Source organism: Panthera uncia, chromosome F2 (assembly GCF_023721935.1).
Source record: "Panthera uncia isolate 11264 chromosome F2, Puncia_PCG_1.0, whole genome shotgun sequence".
Classification (NCBI taxonomy): Eukaryota; Metazoa; Chordata; class Mammalia; order Carnivora; family Felidae; genus Panthera; species Panthera uncia.
This window is the reverse complement of record NC_064812.1, coordinates 65,466,085-65,490,002: the sequence shown is the minus strand read 5'-3', so window position 1 is coordinate 65,490,002 and position 23,918 is coordinate 65,466,085. Positions and strand designations below refer to the sequence as shown.

Sequence of the window (23,918 nt, the reverse complement as noted above, 5' to 3'; positions counted from 1 at the left end):
GCCTGCATGCACTACTTTCAAAACTTAAAACGTCTTTTTATGTATTAGCTCCTTTTTCTCAAGGTACGGATTTGGGGAAGGTAAAACACCTTTTAAATCATTCCTTATTGTGTTGTTCTTTCACTTTTTTAAAAACTTAATTTAGAAAGTAATGTCATTTGAAAACAGTGTTTTCTGATTTACTCCTGAGTCATACATTACTCGGTTTATTTATATTCTAACAGGAAGCAGAATTTCTGTTATATTTTAGGTTTTTTATACAGAATACATTTTTAGAGTTTGATGGCAGGTATTTTAGATTTTGACAATAAACTAAATACCCCTCATTTTAGAGATAGAGAAAAAGGTAATTCCTCAGAAAGATCACATTGCAAATTCATTTAAATCACTTAGAGAAGGACAAAGTGTACAGTTAAAGTGGTTCACAGTCATTTGAATACATATACTCAAATGTAATTGAGAATTGGTTTGGTTTGGTTTTTTAGCGAAACATTTTAAAAGTGTTCTTATTCAGAGTATATAAGGAGTTTTCAAAACAATTAGGAGGGGAAAAAGCAATGAAAAATGGGCAAAATAGTAGAACAGACCCTTCACCAAAAAAGATATACGAAAGGGAAATACACCACTTGAAAAGATGCTTCACATCATTAATCATTAGAGAAATGCAAATTAAAACCTCAGTGAGATACTACCACATAGTTAGAATGAGGGAGGGAAAGGACTGTGCAAGTGTTGGTGAAGGTGAAGATGCTGAGCAAATACAGCTTTCATGCATTGCTGGTAGAAATGCAAATGGAAAAGCCACTTTGGAAAACAAATGTTTACAGTGGCTTTATTTGTAATCACCAAAAACTGCAAACACTCAAAGGGATCTTCTCATTGTCACACTTCTCAATACCAAGAGTTGGTTTTGAATAGTCTGTTAAAGCTTCTCAAGTTGTTCCACTAAGATATAGGGAATTGTATACCAAGGGAAGATAGATTGGGAACAAATGTTGGAAATTTCTTTGAAAACTATTTTATCTTTTAAAACTCATATAAAGGTGCCTGGGTGGCTCAGTCGGTTAAGCATCCAACTCTTGATTTCCCCTCAGGTCATGATCTCATGGTGATGAGATTGAGCCCCACATCTGCTCCATGCTGGGCCTGGAGCCTGCTTAAGATTCTCCCTCTCCCTCTGCCTCCCTCTTTCTCTCAAAAAAAAAAAAAAAAAAAAAAAACCTCACATGAAGTTTTCTTTCTACTCCATGACAAATATATTCCTGTTTTCAATTATAAAAATGATTTTTCAAGCATGTACTAATTTACTTTCTTACTCCAAGTCTTTAAATACATTGCTAAATTGCTTCATTAATATTAAATCAGCAGTATGATGCACCATACGCATCCTTCCCATGGTTATACCAACTTCTTATCCTCCCACAAAGGCCAAATACTCCCAAGCTTTGCTTATGTTAGTTTGAAAAGTTTTTGCTAGCTTAATATACTGAGAGGCTATACTTTTAATAGAGTTGTATCTGTGATTCTCATAGAGTTTTGTCTGTTTTATTTATTGCTAGAGTCCCAGTCCCTAGAATAGTAATATGTTAATATGCTCAAATACAATCACTATACAATGAACAAAACAAAGGCAAATAATAAGCACATGGATAAATATAAAAAGTACAAATTAAGTTTGAAATACCATTTCATGAGTGCTAAGGTTGCAAAATATTTCTAAATCCTGCCAACTAAATTTGAATAATTCCTTGATATTAGTACTGAAGCTGGTATAATCCTTTTGGAAAGCAATACTGAGCAAAAGCCATAAAGATGTGCATAGCCTATGACAGACATTTTATCTTAATATACTGTAATTCAATGTAAGCAAAAAAGTTGTCATTTAGTGCTTATAGTATTATATCACATTAAAACCCCACTTTGGAAGTCTTCACATTTTGAGACTAATTTTAAAAAATTTGTCTAATGTTTATTTTTGAGAGAGACAGCAAGGGACATTTGTCTAATGTTTATTTATTTTTGAGAGCATGAGCAAGGGAGGGGTAAAGAGAGAGGGAGACACAGAATCCAAAGCTTGCTCCAGGCTCTGAGCTGTCAGCACAGAGCCCTACACGGGGCTTGAACCTGCAAACTGTGAGATCATGACCTGAGCTGAAGTCAGACACTTAACTGACTGAGCCACCCAAGTGCCCCAGATTTTAAGACTAGTTTAAATGGTTCATCATCAGAGAAGAACAATTATACAGCTAGTAGAAATAGTATAATTTTAAGGCAATGCAATTAAATGACTATTACATTACTGGGCCCTTCTAGGTGTTGAGCATACATTCATCTTAGGCAATATTCACAACTTGTATAATTGTAACAATCCTCTGAGGTAGGTACTATTATTTTCATCCACTTTATAAATGGAAAAAATAGTGCACCAAAAGATTAACTTGTCCAAGGGCATATAATGGCAGAACCAAGATTGGAATTAGAAACCAAGCTTCCAGTCACTCTACTACCCTACTATCCATGAGCATTCCAACTATCAGTATAGTATATACTATAGACATAGTATGCTGTAGAGCAAAGAGCTAGTAGCAGAACTGTATGATTAATATGTTATTCGTATACATAAGAACTCAGGGTATGTGTGTATGTGGGTATGTGTCTAACATTATAGAAAATGGTCTATGGACTACACACCACAAACTGTTTAACAGTGTATCACTTTAGAGAAAAGGATGAGATAGGAGCAGGATGGGCTTTAACTTTTTCATTTTATATATAAAGTAAATGTACTTTTATATTATCTGACTTTTTAAAGCATAAATTCTTGTTTATTTTTTAATTTTTAAAAATGAGCTGCCAATAGAAGGAAATAGTGTAACTATGGTATATAAAACAATATTGATAATGCTAAATAAGTATGCTTTGGCAGAAATGATGAAACAAAATATTATGTGCTCCATCTGAAAACAAAACTCAGATTCAGATATCTTGTAGGGACACCTGGGTGGTTCAGTCAGTTAAGTGTTGGACTCTTGATTTCTGCTCAGGTCATGATCCCAGGGTTGTGGGATTGAGCCTTGCATTGGGCTGTGCACTGAACATGGAGCCTGCTTGAGATTCTCTCTCTCTCCCTTTGCCCCTCTCTCCTGTTCACATGCTCTCTCTCTAAAAAACAAAACAAAACATAACAAAACAAAACAAAACAAAAAACCCTACATCTTGAATATATAATTGTCTGCTCCAACCTCTCTCTCCCCACTACCAATATATTTTGGTAATCTGTACTTTACATTTAGGATGCTATTTTAAGTTTGATGGAAATTATAAATAGAAATCATACTGTTATAACCAGCTATAGAATTCTTAGTTTGGCTTTTAAAGGTAAAAATAAAAGTTGTTGATCTGCAAGAAAAAAAAACTAAGAGAAAAAATGTTTTAAAGTGTCCTTATTTCAGGAGATGGGTAGGGGGGATGGATTAAATAGGTGATGGAGATTAAGGAGTGCATTTGTGATGAGCACCGGGTGTTGTATGAAGTGTTGAATCACCATATTGTATTCCTGAAACTAATATTACACTGTATGTTAACTAACTGGAATTTAAACAAAAATTAAAAAAAAAATAAGTGTCCCTATTTCAAACCAATATCCTTTGCTCTACTCTTTTGTGGTAAATGGCCACCCAAAGTATCCATGTCCTAATCCCTAGAACCTGTGAATATAATACCTTCATGGCAAAAGGGACTTTGCAGGTGTGATTAAAATAAGAGTCTTGACCTGGGGAATTCAGTTTGGATTATCCAGGTGGATCCGGTGTAATCACAAGGGTCCTTAAGAGTAGAAGAAGGAGGGACACCTGGGTGGCTCAGTCAGTTGAGCATCTGACTTCAGCTCAGGTGATGACCTCACAATTTGTGGCCCAGTGCCATGTCCAGCTTTGTGCTGACAGCATGGAGCCTGCTTCAGATTCTTTGTCTCCCTCTCTCTCTGCCCCTCCCCTGCTTGCTCTCTCTCAAAAATAAACAAAAAAAAAAAAAAAAAAAGGAAGAAAGAAGCAGGAGAAAGAGAGAGATTTGGAGATGTTATGTGTTAGCTTTGAAAATGGAGAACAGGGTCATGAACCAAGGAATGTAAGCAGCCTGTAGGAGCTATTAAATAAATCAAGGAAATGGATTCTCCTCTAGAGCCTCCAGAAAGGAACACAACCATGCTGACACCTTGATTTTAGCCCAGGCAGATTCTTTTGGAACTTCTGACTTCCAGAATTTTAGGATATTAAGTTTTTACTGTTTTAAGCCACTGAGTTTGTGGTAATTAGTTATAGCAACAATAGGAAACTACACCTCTGAAATTTTCAACATTTTTAGCCTGTGGTAATAAAAGTAGTGCTTTCTTTTCAAAAGGTAATCTTTCATGGCATTCAAAATTTAGCACTTATTTACAAGTGAGCCTAATAACTGAGGGTTCAAAATGAAGAATAGGAACTCCAAATTAAGAGAGTACTCAGAGCATTAAACAAGAGAAATAATTTACCAGATACCCCAAAATCCTTAAAGCAGGACTATTGCTTATCTATAGGAAACATGACATGTGCCAAGATACGAAGGTTATGTGCTTCTCCTCTTTAATTCTAAGCTTTCTACCTTTTTAATTTTATTAACTTCCACTTTATCAGGGACAATATCTTGTTTTTCTTTTGTTTTTGTTTTTGTTTTTGTTTTCAGCTTCCCCTACTCTCCTGGCTTAGGACATCCAGGAACTCCCAAATGGAACAATGAATTTGGAAGATTTGGAGGGAATTTGTGGTTATTGAAGATCATTACTGGCATTTAGTGTGCCAGTTCTACTAACAGAAAACTCTTGTCATGTTTGAAACAGTTCTGCACAAGGAAGAATTATCCTGACTTCCATTCAACATTCAACCCACACTAAATGATAAACCTGATTATATTTAAGCCCAGAATCAACTGTTTTTACTTATAAACACAAGTGCACACGTGTTTGGGTCTTTTTGCAGTTTTAAAATACACTGAATATTTTCAGAAGTACAACTACTATGTAAGCCAGAGGAAGGTTGTGTTTTATTTTGTTCAGACTTAAAAGAGTTGTTTCTCCATTTTAGAAAATCACATCACTGAGAGTAACTCAGCTTAAGGGTTTAAGACAGAAATGGAGCCCACGAATATCTATGTTTCTAGCTATTTTCATAGCGATTCTACGTATATATCAGCTGGATTTTATTATAAATCTCTTCTGTTTCTCCGTATTATAGGGAGAACATTAAATTGATTTTTTAAAAATTTGTAAGTTATCTATGAATATCACTTTTGTAGGGTATAAGGAGTAGAGTATATGGTTATAAAAAGGGGACACAGGCTCTGGTAGTTTTGAAAATATTGATCTAAATCGATTCATCCATCCATCTGTCCCTCCCTCCCATAACCCGGTGTCTGCTATCTTCCCTTCTTCCCTTTCAGGCAAACTTCAAAGGTGTCTTGACGTGGCTATCCCATCAGTCTTCAGTCCTAGTGTAATCTAACCTTTACCACCATGCAGTGGAATTGTGTCTGTAAAAGTCACCAAACCCTGTTAAATCCAATGGACACTTGAAGAAAGAAATTCAATTTAATTTTACTTGAACTTACTATAGCATTTGACTTCATTACTTCCTTTTATTTGAAACTTTCACCCTTGTTTTCCGTGACCTCACCTCCATGATTTCCTTACCTCAGACTGTTTTGGAAGTCTCTCTTCTGCCAGCTCCTTAAATGTTGGTATTCTCCCAAATTGCATTTAGCTGTCTTCTCACTGTATACTCTCTTCCTAGACTATCTCATCCACTTCTATGACTTCAGTCATATCCTATGATTTACAGGTCTTCACTTTCAATCCCAACCCTTCTCCTGAACTCCATCTCTCTCCCTCTGGAAGCACTAAACACCCCAAATTCACACTGCCCCAAATGGAATTCACTCCCTTTCTACCAATCTGGAATTACTCCAGTATCCTATTCCAAATTAGTAGGACTACCATCCAGCCTCTCAACTCATAACCTGAGAGTCTGGATTCACTTTTTACTGTCTCTGCAATATCCTCTCCTTTACATGCCCACTTCCAGTGGGTCAGTTCAGGCTTCCATCTCTCACCAATTATAGCAAGACTTTTTTTTTTTTTTTATGTTTATTTATTTTTGAGGGAGAGAATGTGAGCTGGGAAGGGGCAGAGAGAGAGGGAGACAGAGGATCTGAAGCCAGCTCTGCACTTTAAGACCTCAGAGCCCAATTCAGGGCTCACATTCATGAGTCCCGAGATCATGACCTGAGTTGAAGTTGGACACTTAACTAACCCAGGCACCCCAATTACAGCAAGTCTTTTAACTGATCTCTCATCCTCTAGGCTTGTCCAATTCACTGTATCCTCTCTACTTGGCCACCTGAGGGATTTTTTAAAACACAAATCTGTTAAAAAAATTTTTTTCTAATGTTTATTTATTTTTGGGAAAGACAGAGCATGAGCATGAGCATGAGCAGGGGAGGGGCGGAGGGAGAGGGAGACACAGAATCCAAGCAGGCTCCAGGCTCTGAGCTGTCAGCGCAGAGCCAGACTCAGGGCCAGAACCCACGAACCATGAGATCATGACCTGAGCCAAAGTCAGATACTTAACCAACTGAGCCACCCAGGTGCCCCTAAAACACAAATCTATTTAACTTCTAATATCTGCCTTGGGAAAGTTTCAACTTCTAGCTGGAGTCTCAAAAAACCCTTCTCATTTTGATATTTGGGATCACCTTGCCTATTTTCGAACTATATTTACTTTTAAAGCAATTATGGCTACAAAACATATTTTGAATAACATTAGGAGTTGGCAACATAACAATAATAGTATAGCTCATAAAAGTTAGGAAGTAGCATGGGAGGAACTCACGAGTTATGAGTTCGAGTTCTGCATGGGGTTCTGTGCTGATGGTGTGGAGCCTGCTGAGATTCTCTCTCTCTCTCTCTCTCTCTCTCTCTCTGCCCCTCCCCCACTTTCTTTCTCCTCTCAAAATAAACTTTAAAAAAATAAAATAAAAATGAAAATAAAACTGATGGCTCAATAAGACTTAAGTATATTATATGAAGTTAGAAGATGACCTAAAAATGGCAAGGGAATTCATCTTTCATAATGGAGGAATCAAATACTGTCTAATGTTGATAAATCAAGAGATTAGACCTGTTATGGAGGTAACCACCAAAATAGAAATAGTTGATTTAGCAATTGAGATGAAGGAACTGGGTGTCTTTCTATCTAGTTTTGAATTTTTTTTTTAGCCAAATACATTCATTGCTTTGAGAATAACTTTTTAAAAAGGAATACAATTAAGGCCCATTTCAATGAAAACTTTTACAGAATACTTTTTCAGCTATTGATTTAATTTCTCTAATTACTTCACTGTACCAAAAAATAAATTTAATAACATTGTAAAATTTATTATACTAAAGACATAGCCAAATCACTTGCCATAAGATCACAAAATGAAATAGTCTTAATTTGAAAAGCAAGCTTGGGGGCACCTGGTGGCTAAGTTGGTTAAGCATCAGACTCTTGATTTTGGCCCAGGTCATGATTTCACAGTTTGTGAGTTCGAGCCCTGCGTCAGGCTCTTCCCTATCTGCCCCTTCCCCCAACTCTCTCTCTCTCCCTCAAAATAAAAAACACTTTTAAAAATCTTAAAAAAAAAAAATATTCCAAGTGCAACTTTTACATTGGTTACTAGTCACTTAGGCAGTCCTACTGCTACATGGAAACAGAGGAAATGACAAATACCATTGACAGGGCCATGAGAAGCTAGAGGAAGAAATGGAACTAATCTTCCTATAATCCTGGTAATGCTGGAGAAAAAAGCAAATAATTGAGGGTTTCTAGCTCCTAATTTGATTCTTTCTTTACTATTTTGCTAAAATTTTTGTTATACATCCATGCATCTTATTTATACTGGTCATATTCAGTAGCAAAGATACCTTTTAGTCTCAAAGGATAGGCTCATATTCTCAAGTTGGTTTTATGCACTGAATTTAGAATCTCATTCTGTTACAGTGTGTTTCCTTTTCCTTAGCAACCCTATTTGCACGAGCTTTCTCAAACTTTTTCGTCCCTATCCATTCAACTGGATCACCACCCTCTTACAGGAAGGATTTGGGGTCTAAAGGGTGGCAAACATAAACATCACACTTAATTTTGTTTGATTCACTGCCCTAAAAAATATTTTTGGTAGTACTGAATCTTGCCAATTTGATTTTTAAACATCATATTAAAATTCTTTTGATCTCGAATGACATCACTTCTAAGGAAGCCTTCTCTAAACCACTAGTAGGTCAGGTTAGTTCCTCCTGTAGTGTAACCCTCACCACCAAGGGATGCCCATGATGACAAGTGAGCTTGTTTAAATGACTCCTTCACTAAAGATTATGATGGCAGGAAGTAGGTCTTTCTTACCATTTTATTATTTCTTATGTGTAGCAAAGTACCTGGCACATAATAGATTTCATAGAAATGTTTTCTAGGGGAAATGCAAGTAACAATGAGGGAACTGGACTTTCATCTAACCAATGATTCTCAAATTTACCCAGATCAATTATCTAAGAAATGTGGAAATCCTTCTCTAAAGCACCTCCCAATTTGGAGAAGGAAAATCCAAGAACTTGGGGTAGAGGATTGAGGTTCAGGAAGGGAAATTGTAGGAAGTGAAATTAAAGCCAGGTGGTACACACATTGAAATAATTTCAAACCAGTTTGGCGTACCTGAAAACGAGCTAGATTTAACAATAGACGTTTTTATAGACCTATGTGACCACCAAATTTTACTTGGCCACCTATTAAGTCCAGGACCTTGGGTTAACTACTTAACCTACTTGAGTCTGTGTCCTGAAAGATGAAGACAATGGCGTTACCCAACCACAAAGAGTTGTTTTGAGGGTTTAACTAATTTTACATGTTGTGGTTCACCTATTGTCTGGATATAGGGAAATGGTCACTAAATGATAGTTATGAATGTGTTTATTGCTTGTCTCCATCATTGGGATGTAAGTTTCTACATGGGCTTTGTCTCATTTAGAATTGTTTCCCCAGTTCCTAGAACAGAAGCTTGGCTTTTGATCAGTGCTTATTAAACAGATTAAATGAATGAATGCTTCAAGTATAATGTTGATTCCATAAATCAAATATAAAAATAAGTCATTATTTTACAGGGAGACCTCATACTATACGTGTTTCTTTCTATACATGGAACTGACAAACAGGAATAATCCCCCCAGATTCCCACACAGTTTGTTTTTAGATGGAAGATTTATGTGGTCTGACAAATGGACCAAAGACAGGTTTAGTTCCAACAAGGGAAGAGTACAGGTTTAAAAAAAAATTTAATGTTTATTATTTTGAGAGAGAGAGAGAGAGAGAGAGAGAGAGAGAACGAACAGGGGAGGGACAGAGAGAAGACACAATCTGAAGCAGGCTCCAGGCTCTGAGCTGTCAGCACAGAGCTGGATGCAGGGCTCAAACTCCCAGAACACGAGATCATGACCTTAGCTGAAGTCAGATGCTTAACCGACTCAGCCACCCATGTGCCCCAGGAAAGAGTACAGGTTTAAAGAACCTGTAAGTTTTTCATCTCAATATACCATATACAGTTTAGGAAATCAATTAAAGACTTACTTCATTTTTCTGTTTACATTTTTAATGATTAGAAACAATCAACTATGCAGTCATAATTGCAGTTACTGGGGTCTGAAAAAGCCAGTCAATAAAAATAAAATCCATATTGAACTGTCATGAGTAGGATGTTTATCTCATTTTATTCACTGAAGTTTTTGAGAGCTTCAAACTATACGGTATGTGACCAGTGGGATGCATGTACAAGACCTCAAGTCCAAGTTTGGGACAAGTGTAGCCAGCCAAAGCATAAAGCAAAGCTAATTGTTTAGTTTACTTGGAGCCCACACCAATGTCACTTGTCCCATAAGCACTAGATCATCAGCGAGTGAGCCCATGATGACATGGTCAGCAGAACAAGAAGGTAACAACTGTAGAACCAAAAGATTATAGTAGAAATGGAGGCCTTGAGAGGCTCCATGACTTGCCTTAGGTCACAGAACAAGTTAGTGAGAAGCACAAGACTGTCAGTTCTCCAGATTTTCAGTATTGCATGTGGTCATAAAGCTCTTGCATAAATATTTGAACATACAAACCATTCAGTTTTTAGCCCATTAACCATATATCACAAATAAAGCAGGTTTTAACCTAACAAAACGAACTATTTAAATAATGTGTCCTGTATATGAGGATTTATCCCTTTTAAATGGCAACTGAACTCTACTGAATTACTGTGATATGTAAATAACAGTAATAGTAAACATTTGAGTGTTTACTTTATGTCAGGCACTATTCCAATCATTTGATAAGTGTTAACTCTTTTAATCCTCACAACCACCCCAGGAGTAGATATCCTCATCATCCTCCTAGAGAGGAAAATGAAGCATAGAGCGATCATACCATAAGCAGCGTGCCCAGACTCAGTTCTAGAAGTCTAGTGTCTGAGACTCTGCTCTCACTAAGTTAAACAGGTCTAACAAATTGGATATTAAACATACATATTAAAACTTCAAAGTAAATATGTCATGTTGATTGCTAAGCTATACAAATGTTACTATTTTCTTTATTTCCCTTCATTTCATTATGTCTAACAAGTATTTTTTAAAAAAACAGCACAAAACTAAGTTCTGTCTTTATTGGAACATGTCTGTTTTGTCTTTAAATATTCAGTAAGCGTTCCATAACCCAATTATGTAAAATGCCTAAAGAAATTTTGCTCATTCTTTTCTAATTGAGTCCACTTCATTTCCATTGAGATCACATTAAGGGGGAAACTTCTGTCCCTATATGATGTCCCACTAAAAGTTTAGAAAAGACTTTATTATAGTAAGAATTCCTTTATAAAACTGAACTATATTTTCATGCATTATATTATTAAAGTATAATTCCAGGAAACTAAAGAATAAAAAATTATTTTAAAAAGCTACTGTGGAGAAGTCGAGGGGAAAATCAGTATGTATTAACTTATAGTTTTATTAATATAAAAGAAAACTTCAAATACTGTACAGTGTGAGGTGTGCTGTAGAACACTATATAGTTATAATACACTATTACCATTATTTATTACTCAAATGTAATATATACAGCAACCACAAAATCAGAAAATAATGGGTAACAGCCAGTGCCTTAGGGATGATAGAACATTTATACTATTTAACTGAGCAATTAAAGCACTAGCTATGTGATTTTTCTAAATATTTACATTACCACTTATTTTTACATATTCTAAACAGTATTTCTCTCCAAAAAGTAGACTCTCCAGCTCTTGGCACTAATTCTTAAAGTCAAATAAACCTGAAATATTGATAACCTTTTCACTCTTTTATTGCCCTATCATAGGCATAAAAGGCTCAGGGACTTGTGCATTCTAAAGAAAAATATGCAATACCTTCAAATTTTAAATACTAAGTAATTGATACTCACAAGCAGATAATATCAACTAAAACTTTTTTTTTTTTACTAATTTTCCTTTTCTTTTACAAGAGAATAATCATTATATTAATATTATACTACAAAAGCATGTAGACTCCATAATTTAAAAAATTAAATGTCAGATATACAAGTAATGGCATTTTCTCCAATAATTCACAATTTTTTACAATTTCTGCTATTTTGGAACAAACGTTAAAATTCCCACAATTTAATTATCATTAAATATGAATTGAAACACAGTATCTCAAAGAATTATTAAGAATGGCAGAACTTACAGTTAACTATAAATCTTACAATAGCTCCTCTTTGTTATTTTATTTCTTAAGTAAACATTCTACTGTGGTATGTTTTCAAGTGAATAGTTCTCTTTTGCAAATTAATTTCTTATATTGTGAAGAGCCTTGAGAACGTACAATTTTGTTAAATTATATAATCTTGAACTGTAGGATATATCTACCCAACTTATGTAGAGTATGTATCTCACTACTGCTATGATAAAGGTCATTTTAAATTCGTATCAAATGCAGCTTAATTCAATTTTGCAAAGGCTTCTAGGAAAATCTTAATATGGAGATCTTGTTTTGGGAACCATGAAACTCTCAATATCTACTCTGCAGTATTTTAAGTGTGGGCCAACTGAAATTCCTATTGAAAAATGAAGACAAAATTGTACTGATATTCTGAAATAAACACAGTATTAGATATTGTCACTATATTGATCAAAGCATAATTAATGACAGAAGTTACGAGTTTACTTCATAGCTAAAGATTAGTAATTAGCGAGTTCTAAATTTTTAAGAAAATGTTCACTAGCAGTCAGTATTAGTAGGCAGCTCCATAAAGTAATAGTTATAAATTGTGCATTTAGTAGCTAACATGTGATGTCAGTACAATTCTCAAAAACCTGTCATTAGTAATATATGAGTTGCTAGCAAGTGATCTTCCCTGAGGTAAGAGACCATACACAAAAGTCTGTTCATTTCAAATCAAGTTAGATACTTAAAAAGAATGGCAATAGGGACCTGTGGCTGGGATTCACAGATGCATTTCAGATTGATGTCTTAATTGCAAGCAGTAGGCTTGATTGTGAAAACCAAACTAAAAATCATCAGAAGATATAAAGCAAATTTCACAGTCAATAGCATTTGCTAAATTTCTCTCAGGTCTTCATTCTAACATTTTCCAATAAAATACTTGAAACATAGTGAAAGGGGAAACTTAGGCTTACTTTTTAACCAGTTCCTGAGTAAACATTCTCTTGGAGTTCATTATATGCTAGCTTATAATATATGGCAGTGTCTTGTTTTCTTCAATTTCAACCAGTTTGTCATTACCACTATTCTAAACATACACCATCTTCAACTCTACTTGGACTTTTGGTCATCAATTCAAACTTGGTATGACTACTTATAAAATGTATTACTGAAGAGAAAAATTTACAATTTTACTTTAAGTTTCAGTGAAACATCGCAAATAGAATTTAAGATTGAGTTATGGTTATGTTACATCTAGGGTAAAAAAAATATTTTAACGATTTATGATCTCTAGCTTGAACTCAAAGTTGTGGTGACCACAAATGGCAGTACTAAAAAATAAGAAGTCTGTGGTCATGTATTTGATTATGATAACCATATGGAAGGACAAAGGATGAAAATTAAGCACTTAAATTCTTTCTAAAACCTGTGAAGATGATACCTGGCCCACTTCTCAAAACCTACTAGTTACTCCACCCAAATTTCAGCAAATTTAAAATAATTTCAGAAAATCTGACCACTCTCAAAATCAAGCCTTTTATTCTTTATCAAGGGAGAACCCAAACTATTATAATATTCATACTTAACTGGCTTCTAAATAGCATTGCTGTGGCAAGAGAAATTAATAGTGTTATCAGAGTTTAAAGCCCTTCTTCTAATGTTCACAGGTGCATTCTAATTTGACTAAATGCAAATATTTAATATAACAGGAAGATAAAATTTATTCCTGACACTTTTACTTTATGCTATGAGAGTGTATTTCTCAGTTATGCCAAGCCACAGGTGAAGAAAATATTTGTTAAAGAAAAGGTGATTATATCATTTACCTGGAAGCAGTGCATCTGCTTGCTAAACAGTTTTCCTGTATTTAAACTGATAAGAAAAAGCCAGTTTCAGTGGGTGAAAGAGCCCAAAATAATTATAGTGGTTACTGGTAGTTCTAATTTTTAGTTTTATACCCAGAAGCCACCTATACTAACTAAATAATTGTTTGGTAGCTGCAGTTCTTTATGCAAAACGAGTGCACAATATAAAAGTCCTAAATTTTCCTGCTCTTTAGGTATTAAGATAATTGAAACTAAATTTAGAAGAAAAGAGGTAAAATATGGTTTAAAATGTGATGTGATAAAACCCAAATATATATCTTGCTCAGATATCACTTGCAAAATGTCTAGATTCTCCATTCTTTCCTGATTCAAAATGGAGTAGTTCATTTAGTAAGTGGATTAAGTCAGAAATACTTTCATAGAAAGAAATCTAAAACCTCCCTTCTTTGGAAACACAAGTCAAAGTACTGTATATATATTCCTTAATGAATCAACAGGTTGAAATTTTGAAACACCTGATAATATACTTTCTGATGAACATTTTCTTAGACTGAAAACACAGTTCTGTATCTGTTACATGTGCAAACAGAGACAGCCAGGCTTTGAATGCTCTAGATAAGAGATTGTATTAACATACATTTTGTCTTTCATCCATTCAAATTCAACTTAATTTCAGTGAACAAAGGAAAAAGATGGATTGAAATGTACATTTCAGAATACAGCTTTGCAGAATAGGATAAAATAGTGCAATACCAATCTCAGGATAAACATTCTTTGTCTTTAAGGTATAATAAGCATGAAAGCTGCTTCTTGAGGAAACTGGCACTAAAGATTTGATGAATACACTATTTAAGCAAATGCCCAGTTGATCAGGGTATGATGCAGTAAAATTTGCATCCAAATCCAAGTGAAGCCAACAAATAAAGAAAATTTTATGGATGCTAAGGGAAAAAAGGAAACATTTTTGGTTCAAAGGGGCTCGAAGACATTTAGCATATACAAGCTTAAATACCATTGATCAAAATTGTAGAACAATGTAACTCATTCATAAAGATAAATTCTTATATATAAATTCTCTGTGAATCTGACAAACTCTGAAAATTAGAGATTAACTACTGCTACCATTATTTTCATATTTTCTACCACACTTTGCAATCAACTTTTCTGCAAGATTAAAGAAAAAAATTCAGTGGTACTTGACCAGGCCAGGATTAAAAAAATAATGGTAACATATTATCAACAACAGAGCACACAATTGGCTGTGTTGGCTCAGACAGCAACATTACTGAATCACATTGACTTTATCATTCTAGAATAGATATTTTCCCCCTAGCCTTGCTTAAATCAGCAAAATGTTGTATCATTACACTCTATTCTCAAGATATTTTTCACCAAGAATACATATCTCTATGAATGTGTTTACGTTCACGGAAATGTCAGGATCCCAGTATCTAATAAATCCTTCTATGAATTGTAAGATACAATTTAGTTCAGATAACCTTCAAATTTACATAAATCTTTTGACACTCTAATAAATATGTGGAATGGTTACCTTGATGACATCAACATTAGCAAAATCTCATTTTCCCCTAGTTCTACCCTTTTCAGAAATCAAACATTAGCAAGAGAATTTTCATGTTTGAAACATTAAGACTTTCATGGAATTAAAGTTACAAAAACTTCCAATGAACCACATGTATGGAAGAAACTCATCTCAGCAGATCTAATAACTAATTTATAGGAATTCAGAGCCAGCCTGGGCAGCAGTATATTAAAAGCTATTGCCAATCACACACTTGCTGTCATGCACTGAATAACAAGATATAATCTTTGAATTATATACGTACAAGATTTTTTATGACTAATTGAGTTATGTGGCCCAGCCAACAAATGTTACATATTCACAATAAACATTCTGCCTTTATTATTAGCCTCTAAATAAATCAAGAGTGATCCATTGGCTCAGTTGTGTTTGTCATTTCAGCATCTTGGCTATCCATCTCTTCAGGCTCCTCCACTGAATTTCCCTTTTGTGCTTTTGACCTTGTGGCAAATGCTGCTCCCAGTGCCTCTGCCACACAGCTATCAGTTGTTTCTATATTCAAATTTTCAGTGCCACCAGTTAAGGAAAAAGATTCAGGTAAGCCAGTCTGAAGACTCCCAGACTTCACAGAAGAACTCACAACTTCTGCTTTCCTTTGAGGAAGATCAGATGGTGGCTGCTCTGTACTTTGATCCCGCAAGTGCTTGTCCATTGAAGCCTGGATAGAAGAAACCATTTCCTGCAATTTTTTTCGCTGGGCCTCAACCAAATCAGGATCAAGCTGCCTGCTGTCTCTCATTGTAACTACTCCAGGAGCTATTCGAATAAGCTCACTATTACTAGGAGCAGCTGTGAATACAGAAGGCTCTATTTTAATGGAACTAGTACTAAAGTCTGTCCCTGTGTTATGCTTCCGTACAACTGGGGCTTCCCTAGCTCTTGAATCAAGGTGTGGGTTACTGGATGCAGTTCCTAGAGAATGCCCTTTTCCCTGAAAGGCAGTTACGTTATGAAGCTGCTCAGATTTCTTTTTCACTACTCCACCACTACCTAGTTTTAATAGCCCATGTGAGGGACTGGATTCTCTACTTCTTGTAGTAGCCTCTGCTCGAACCTGACTTACAGCCTCTTTAACTAAATCTTCAACATCAGGACCGATGGGGAAATGTCCTGCAGCATCCACACACAACTCCAGTCTATCTTCAGAAGCATTATAGACAAAGGTTTTGCCAGGCAGATGTGGAAAAGTACAATGCTTGCCATCAGCCATACCTAAAGAAGGGGGGGAAAAAGGTGTTTAACATATTAAAATCTTACTTAAAAAGTGTAGTAAAGACCATTTTAGTTGAAATAGTGAATCTGCAACAATAATAGCCAGATCAGTTTTGAAAAACAAAACTAATTTAAAAATAACTCATTATATTTATTAATAGAATTTAATACTACTAAACACAAAGAAATATAACAGACCTTACTGTAGTTCCCCAGGGGACTTTTTTCTTTCTTTTTTTTAAAGACCATCATTAACCTATTACAAAGTTAGGAAAAGGGCTTCAACAAACAACTGAGTTATGGGAAAATACTAGCAAAATTAGTAAAACAACTGCTTACAGTAAAGCAGTTAGAAAATATATTTTTATTTACTAAAACTCAAATTTAAAACTTAGCAAAAATACTTACAAGGGCAAAGTGTTGCACAAATAAGCTGCACATTGTGAATTACAATTAAAAAATCATAAGTAATTCTGCTGAATTACAGAATACCAGAATAAAAGTGGTTTTCTCAGCTAAGAGAGTATGGTACCTAAGGTACATACTTTTCACAAATATAAAAAAATATGTACTTTCAAAATAAGATATCCCCTAGTTAAAGTAGTAATTATGAGAGCACATTCAGGAAAGCTAAAAAAGAGCTAAAAGATCTTAATTCAATTCCTTTAAAAAAGGAATTATATTTCATGTTACTTCTCTTATTCTTCTCTGGTAAGTCACAATCACCAAAATAAGCCTGACTTATAGATGCTCCTGCGATTTACTTCTGATCGTCAACTAACACAGCAACAGAAGAACTTGAAAGCAGCTTCTCTTTCTTTTCTAGTTGAGGATCTTGACCTCACTATATGGCATTCCAAAACTGTATATTCTTTCCAGCGTACGTGTAAGAAATATGTGTGTGTTTTAAACTATCCAATATTCCTACATTTTAAATTTGTTACTCAGAGTATACTCCAAATATACAAAAATAGGGGTATAAAACCAAAGATTTTCCATGTTAGCAACAACAAAAGAAAGATGAAGTACAGAACTCTCAACAACATGTGATGAAAATGGTATGTTTATGGCAAAATATAAAGGCAAAAGCAAACTAGTTTAAAATGAATGAAACTATTAGTAAGTGCTGTAGAAACACAGAGGTATAGGGTAAATGAATTCAAGAATGCTTAGTGGGCATTTAGGTAGTCTCCAGTTTTGTAGGTTGTTAAGAACAGTTCTTCCTGGGGCGCCTGGGTGGCTCAGTCGGTTGAGCGTCCGACTTCAGCTCAGGTCATGATCTCACAGTCCGTGAGTCTGAGCCCAGCGTCAGGCTCTGTGTGCTGACAGCTCGGAGCCTAGAGCTGCTTCGGATTCTGTGTCTCCCTCTCTCTCTGCCCCTCCCCAGCTCATGCTCTCGCTCTCTCTGTCAAAAATCAATAAACATTAAAAAAAAAAAAAAGTTGTTTAAAAAAAATATATAGTTCTTCCTCCCTCCACTGAAAAAAAGCTACAGAGTGGTTCTAATGTATCTCACTGAATATTCCAAATAACCAGAGAAAAGAACGAAACTGCAAATGAATAAATAACATATAGTAATTTTAAACACTCATTTCAGCAGAAGTAAAGTATCCATTAATACAAATCCAACTAGAATTTCCTCTTGACAGAACATTTTTGGCAGAGATAACTGACAAAAAGAGACAAAGTTTAAAATCAGAGATGTGGTCTAAAAAGTGCCTTTCAGGCCACAACCCTGGAGTCAGTTTATTACCAATCCCCTCCCTCAAAGATCTGTAAAACTTGGCACAAGAAACAAAGGTAGCAGAGAAGAGAATTTTGAATGGTTAAGTCCAGGGATGACCCTAGGCAAAACTTTTCAAACATTCATTTCAGTAGATGACATCTATTGAGTCTCACTATGTGCCAGGAACTAAAACAGACCCTGAAGATTCAAATAAAATGTAATTCTTAGGAGACAGATACAAACAGATCATTATAATACAATCAGGTAAATATATGATGGGCACACTACTCATTTCACTGATTTGAGGATTAAATGAAAAAACATGTAAAGCATATACCACAGACTGCCTAATAATCAGTCAGTCAATAGTTTTAATTCCTCCGTTAGATCGAAAAAGGTTTTGTAATTGTTTCCAGGCTGCTATTGTGATGCTTTTCCTTGACCCTCCCTGGAAAGAATCATAGTCCCACACATGTTCATCACAGTATTTTTTATAACAAAATACCAGAAACAATCTAAATAAGCTTTCAACGAGAAGAGAATGGCTAAGAAAATTATGGTCTATCTCCCTAATGGAAGTAATTTCCAGCTATTAATAACTGACATAAATAAGAAACCTATGACGTTTCATATATATAGTTAAATGTGCATGAATAGCAGGAAACACATCTAAGTACTATAATTACAATCTGGCCAAAACATATATGTATAAGATAAATATTTAAAAATTATAGGTGATGTTTCCCATTTCTATATTTTCTAAACCTTTATATTATTAAAAAAATTTTAATTGTATTAAAAAATCACTGCAAATGTTAAGGGTTGTGACTCCTTTAAGCATAATCATTTACATTTTATATAACTTATATAGTCCTTTGAATTTTAAGAATCAAAGTGTATTAAAGTTCCTATATCACATATCAACAATTCCATCACACTGGATACACCAAAAAATGTGTATACTAATGTTTATAGCTACATTCTTCCTTATATTAAAAAACCCAAAATGCATCAGAACAGTAGATGAATAATATTAAAATGATACAATAGAATACTATGTGGCAGTGAAAATGAATGTAGTTGAACCCATCAACATGAATGAATCTGAAAAAGTGTTGCATAAAAGAAGCAAATCACAGAGAATGTATACAGCACAATTTTCAATGTCCATTTTCACAAAGTTCAAACACATTATAAAGATACCTGTACAAGTTTTAAAACTAAATTTTTCGTTCATGTCTGCATTTATCTCTATATAAAGACCTGCATGGAAAATTACTATACTTTAAGCAAATTAACTTTAATTTTTTTTTAATTCATTTATTTTGAGAGAGGGAGAAAGAGAGAGAGGGAGGGGCTGAGAGAGGCAGAGAAGAATCCCAAGTAGTCTCCTCACTGTCAGCATGGAGCCCAATGGAGAGTTCAAACCCACGAACCGTGAGATCATGACCTGAACTTAAACCAATAGTCAGATGTTCAACCGACTGAGCCATCCAGGCACCCCTTAAACAAATGAATTTTAAAATATCTATCCAAATATAAAGACTAGGAACATTAACAGTCTGGTTAATTAAATTGGGAAATATTCCTGTTCAAATGTAGATATAACCATCTATTTGTTAGAGTGAATTTGAAAAAAGTTAAGAGAAGTATGTTCCAATTTTTGGAGGATATGGTTGTAAATTTTGGGGTGAGGAGGGCTTGATATACTTTGATTCTTTGACCACCAGATAATAACAATGATTTGCCACATAAATCTGTCCTAAAAAAAGGAGAGATCAGGGGCACCTAGCTGGCTTGGTTGGAGGAGCATGCGACTCTTGATCTCAGGATCGTGAGTTCAAACCCCATGTGGGGTGTAGAGATAACTTAAATAAATTAATTTAAAAAAAAAAGGTAAAACTTTGCCACAAATATTAGAATTGTATTTTGAACAGTAAAATAATTTTCTGACAATGACCCATTTCAAATGGCTGTTGTAGTCAAAAGAATTTTAATTATTCTGCAAATGCCAGCTGAAATTCTAATAACAATAACAAACATTAGCTAATTATTTATTAGGTGCCAGGCCCTTTGTTAACTGTTTCATGTGCAGGATCTCATTTGATCCTAACAATCTCTAGATTATAATATCCACTTACAAATGAAGAAACTGAGACTTAGAAGTCACACAGGTAGGGGCACCTGGGTGGCTCGGCAGATTAAGTTTCAGACTCTTGATTTCAGCTCCGATCATGATCTCACGGTTTGTGAGTTCCAGCCCTATGCACTGACAGCGCGAAGCCTGCTTGGGATTGATATTCTCTCTCTCTCTCTCTCTCTCTCTCTCTCCCTCCCTCCCTGTCTCTCTTAATAAATAAAGTTAAGAAAAAAAGTTTAAAAAAACGTTTTTAAAATAGTAGTAATGGGAGTAAATGGTAGAACCAAAATTTGATATCAGATGTTCTTACTTCAGAGCTCTCAACTACTTCCTAATAAGGATAAGTAGCACCGGTAACATTTAAAAAACTATAATGGCTCTATTGAGAAATAATTCACATACAATTCACCCGTTTTAAGTGTACAATTGGTTTTTTGTATATTCACAGAGTTGTGCAACTGTTACCACAATCACTTTTAGAACATTTTCATCACACTAAAAAGAAACCCAAACCCATTAGCAATCATTCTCATTTTCTCCCCTTTCCCTAACTCCCAGCCCTAGGCAACACTGATTTCTGTCTCTCTAGGTGTGCCTATTCTTGACATTTCATATAAATGGAATAATAGAATGTGTGGTCTACTGTGACTGGCTTGTTTCATGTAACATAATATTCTCAAGGTTCATCCATGATATAGTACATACCAGTACTTCATTCCTTTTTATTTCTAAATAATATTCCATTGTATGAATATACTAAATCTCACTTATCCATTCATCAGTTGATGGAAATACTGGGTTGTTTCCACTTTTGACAGTTATGAATAGTGCTATTATGACCATCTGTGTACAAGTTTTGTGTGGACAAGTTTCATTTCTCTTGGTTATACACCTAAGAGTAGAATTGCTGGGTTGTAACCATGTTAAATCTTTTGAGGAACTGTCAGACTGTTTTCCCAACTCACTGTACCATTTTACATTCCTACCAGCAGTACGAGGGTTCCAGTTTCTCTACATCTCCTTGCCAATAGTTCTTATTATCTGCCTCTTTAATTATAGTCATACTAGTGAGTGTGAAGTACTACCTCGTTGTGGTTTTGATTTGCATTTCTCTGGTTAATGATGCTGAGCACCCGAACATCAGTTCATGTACTTACTGGCTGTTTATATATTTTCTTTGGAGAAACACCTATTCAGATTTTGCCCATCTTTTAATTGAGTTATTTGCTTTTTTACTGATGAGTTCTTTATATTCTAGATGCAAATCTATTATCAGGTACATAATTTGCAAAAATTTTCTCCCATTCTGTGGGCTGTCTTTTCACTTTCTTGATGGTGTCCTTTGTAGCACAAAAGTTTGCTTTTTATTTTCCTACTTTTTTCTTTCGTTGCTTGTACTTTTGGTGTCATATTTAAGGTTTTGCCAAATCCAAAGTCAGAAAGTTTTAGGCCTATGTTTTTTTCTAACAGTTTTCTAGTTTTACTTCCTATACTCTGGTGGTGGATACATTTGGTGTGAGGTAGAGGTCAAATTTCATTCTTTTGTGTGTAACTATCCAGTTATCCCAGCACCATTTGTTGAAAAAATTATTCTTTCTTTATTAAATTGTCTTAGCATTACAGCTAACAGTTTAAAAATAATTTCAAACCAGAAACATATAAGTATTCAGAAAATAATCAAGAGTCATCCCCACAATCACCCACCTCCTCCCTCCCACACACAAAAAACTGAGGGAAGTTACTTTCAGTTGCATGAAAGACACTGCATACTTACCCTAATTACTGAAAACACCATAATCAATCCTAATTAAATACTAACTTTTAAAAAAACTATTAGCTGGTATCAATATAGTTCAGGATGTAGAATAAAGTGAAAATGGAAAGTTAAAAAGAAAAGGATTAAAAAAAGAGGGGAGGATGTTAAGAGAGAAATTTATAGCTTTAAATTTAAATAATTCTACCTTTATTAGAAAATAAAAATAGAGAAAACCTGTAAAACCAAAACCTGTTTCTTTGAAAAGATCAATAAAACTGATAAACCATTAGCTGGATTGGCCAGCAGAACAAGAGAGGCACAGATTTACCTTTATCAAAATGAAAGAGCTAGAGACTTTACAGATATTAAATAGATAGTAAGGGAAGATTATAAATAATTTTATGCCAATAAAATTGATAACTTGGATGAAATGGATAGATTTATTGAAAAATAAAGCTAACAAAGCTTACTCAAGAAAAAAGACATAACCTTAAGAGGACTCTATTAAAGAAATTAAATTCATAGTTTAAAATGTCCAGCAAAGAAAACTCCAAGCACAGATGGCTTCATTGGATGGATTCTACCAAATAGTTAAGAAAGAAATAATATCCTCTAGAAAACAGTATGGAGGTTCCTCAAAAAGTTAAAAACAGAACTACCCTACAATCCAGTAATCGCACTACTAGGTATTTATCTATAGGATACAAAAAAACAGACTCAAAGGGGTACAGGCACCCCAATGTTTATACCAGCATTATCAACAACAGCCAAACTATGGAAAGAGCCCAAATGTCCATCAACTGATGAATGGATGAAGAAAATGTGGTGAACACACACACACACACACACACACACACACACACACACACACTGGAATATTATCCAGTCATAAAAAAAGAATGAAATCTTGCCATTTGCAATGACATGGATGGAGCCAGAGTGTGAAGTAAGTCAGGGAGAGAAAGACAAATACCATTATGATTTAACTCATACATGGAATTTAAGGAACAAAAGAGATGAAAGGATGGGAGGGAGAGAAAAAAAGAGAGAGGGAAACAAACTGTAAGAGACTCCTAATGATAAAGAACTGAGGGCTGATGGAGGAAGGTGGGGGAGGAATGAAAGAGATGGGTGATGGGTATTAAGGAGGGCACTTGTTATGATAAGCACTGGGTGTTGTACATAAGTGATAAGTCACTGAATTCTATTCCTGAAAGCAATACTTCACTGTACGTAAACTGACTAGAATTTAAATAAAAATTTGAAGGGGAAAAAAAAAGAAATAATATCAGTTATTACAAAATCTACCTGAAAACAAAAGAGAAACAAACACTTCTCAACTCTACTTTATGAAGCCAATATTACCCTTATTAAACAGTCATTACAAGACAACTACATTCTGGGGTATCTGGGTGGCTCAGTTGGTCAAATGTCTCTCTTGATTTTGGCTCAGGTCACGATCTCTCGGTTTATGGGATCGAGCCCTGTGTTGGGCTCTGCTCTGATAGTGTGGAGCCTGCTTGGGAATCTCTCTCCCATTCTCTCTGCCTCTCCCCAACTTATGCTCTCTCTGTCTCTTTCTCTCTCTCTCTCAAAATAAATAAACATTAAAAAAAATTACATGCCATCATACCCACATAAGTCACAAAACACTCAACAAAATAAGTGATTTGAATCCAGCCGCAAAGTTGACTCAACATCCAAAAATCAATATAATTCACCCTATCGATAAACTAAAGAGAAAAACCGTAAGATCATCTCAATAGATGCAGGAAGAGAGCACCTAATAAAATTCAACATCCATTCAAAATATAAATTCTCAGTAAACTACCAATTGAAAGGAATG

General features: G+C 34.9%; 1 protein-coding gene across 1 annotated transcript in view; it reads right to left on the bottom strand.

Annotated features, from left to right (window-relative positions):
- Positions 1-8,316: 8,316 nt before the first annotated feature.
- Positions 8,317-23,918, bottom strand: part of VCPIP1 (valosin containing protein interacting protein 1) — a 31,768-nt gene continuing 16,166 nt past the window's right edge. Inside the window, exon 3 of the mRNA XM_049633309.1 lies at positions 8,317-16,450. Within this exon, the coding sequence (XP_049489266.1) occupies positions 15,579-16,450 (872 nt within the window). The 3' untranslated portion in view covers positions 8,317-15,578. The remainder of the gene's footprint in view (positions 16,451-23,918) is intronic.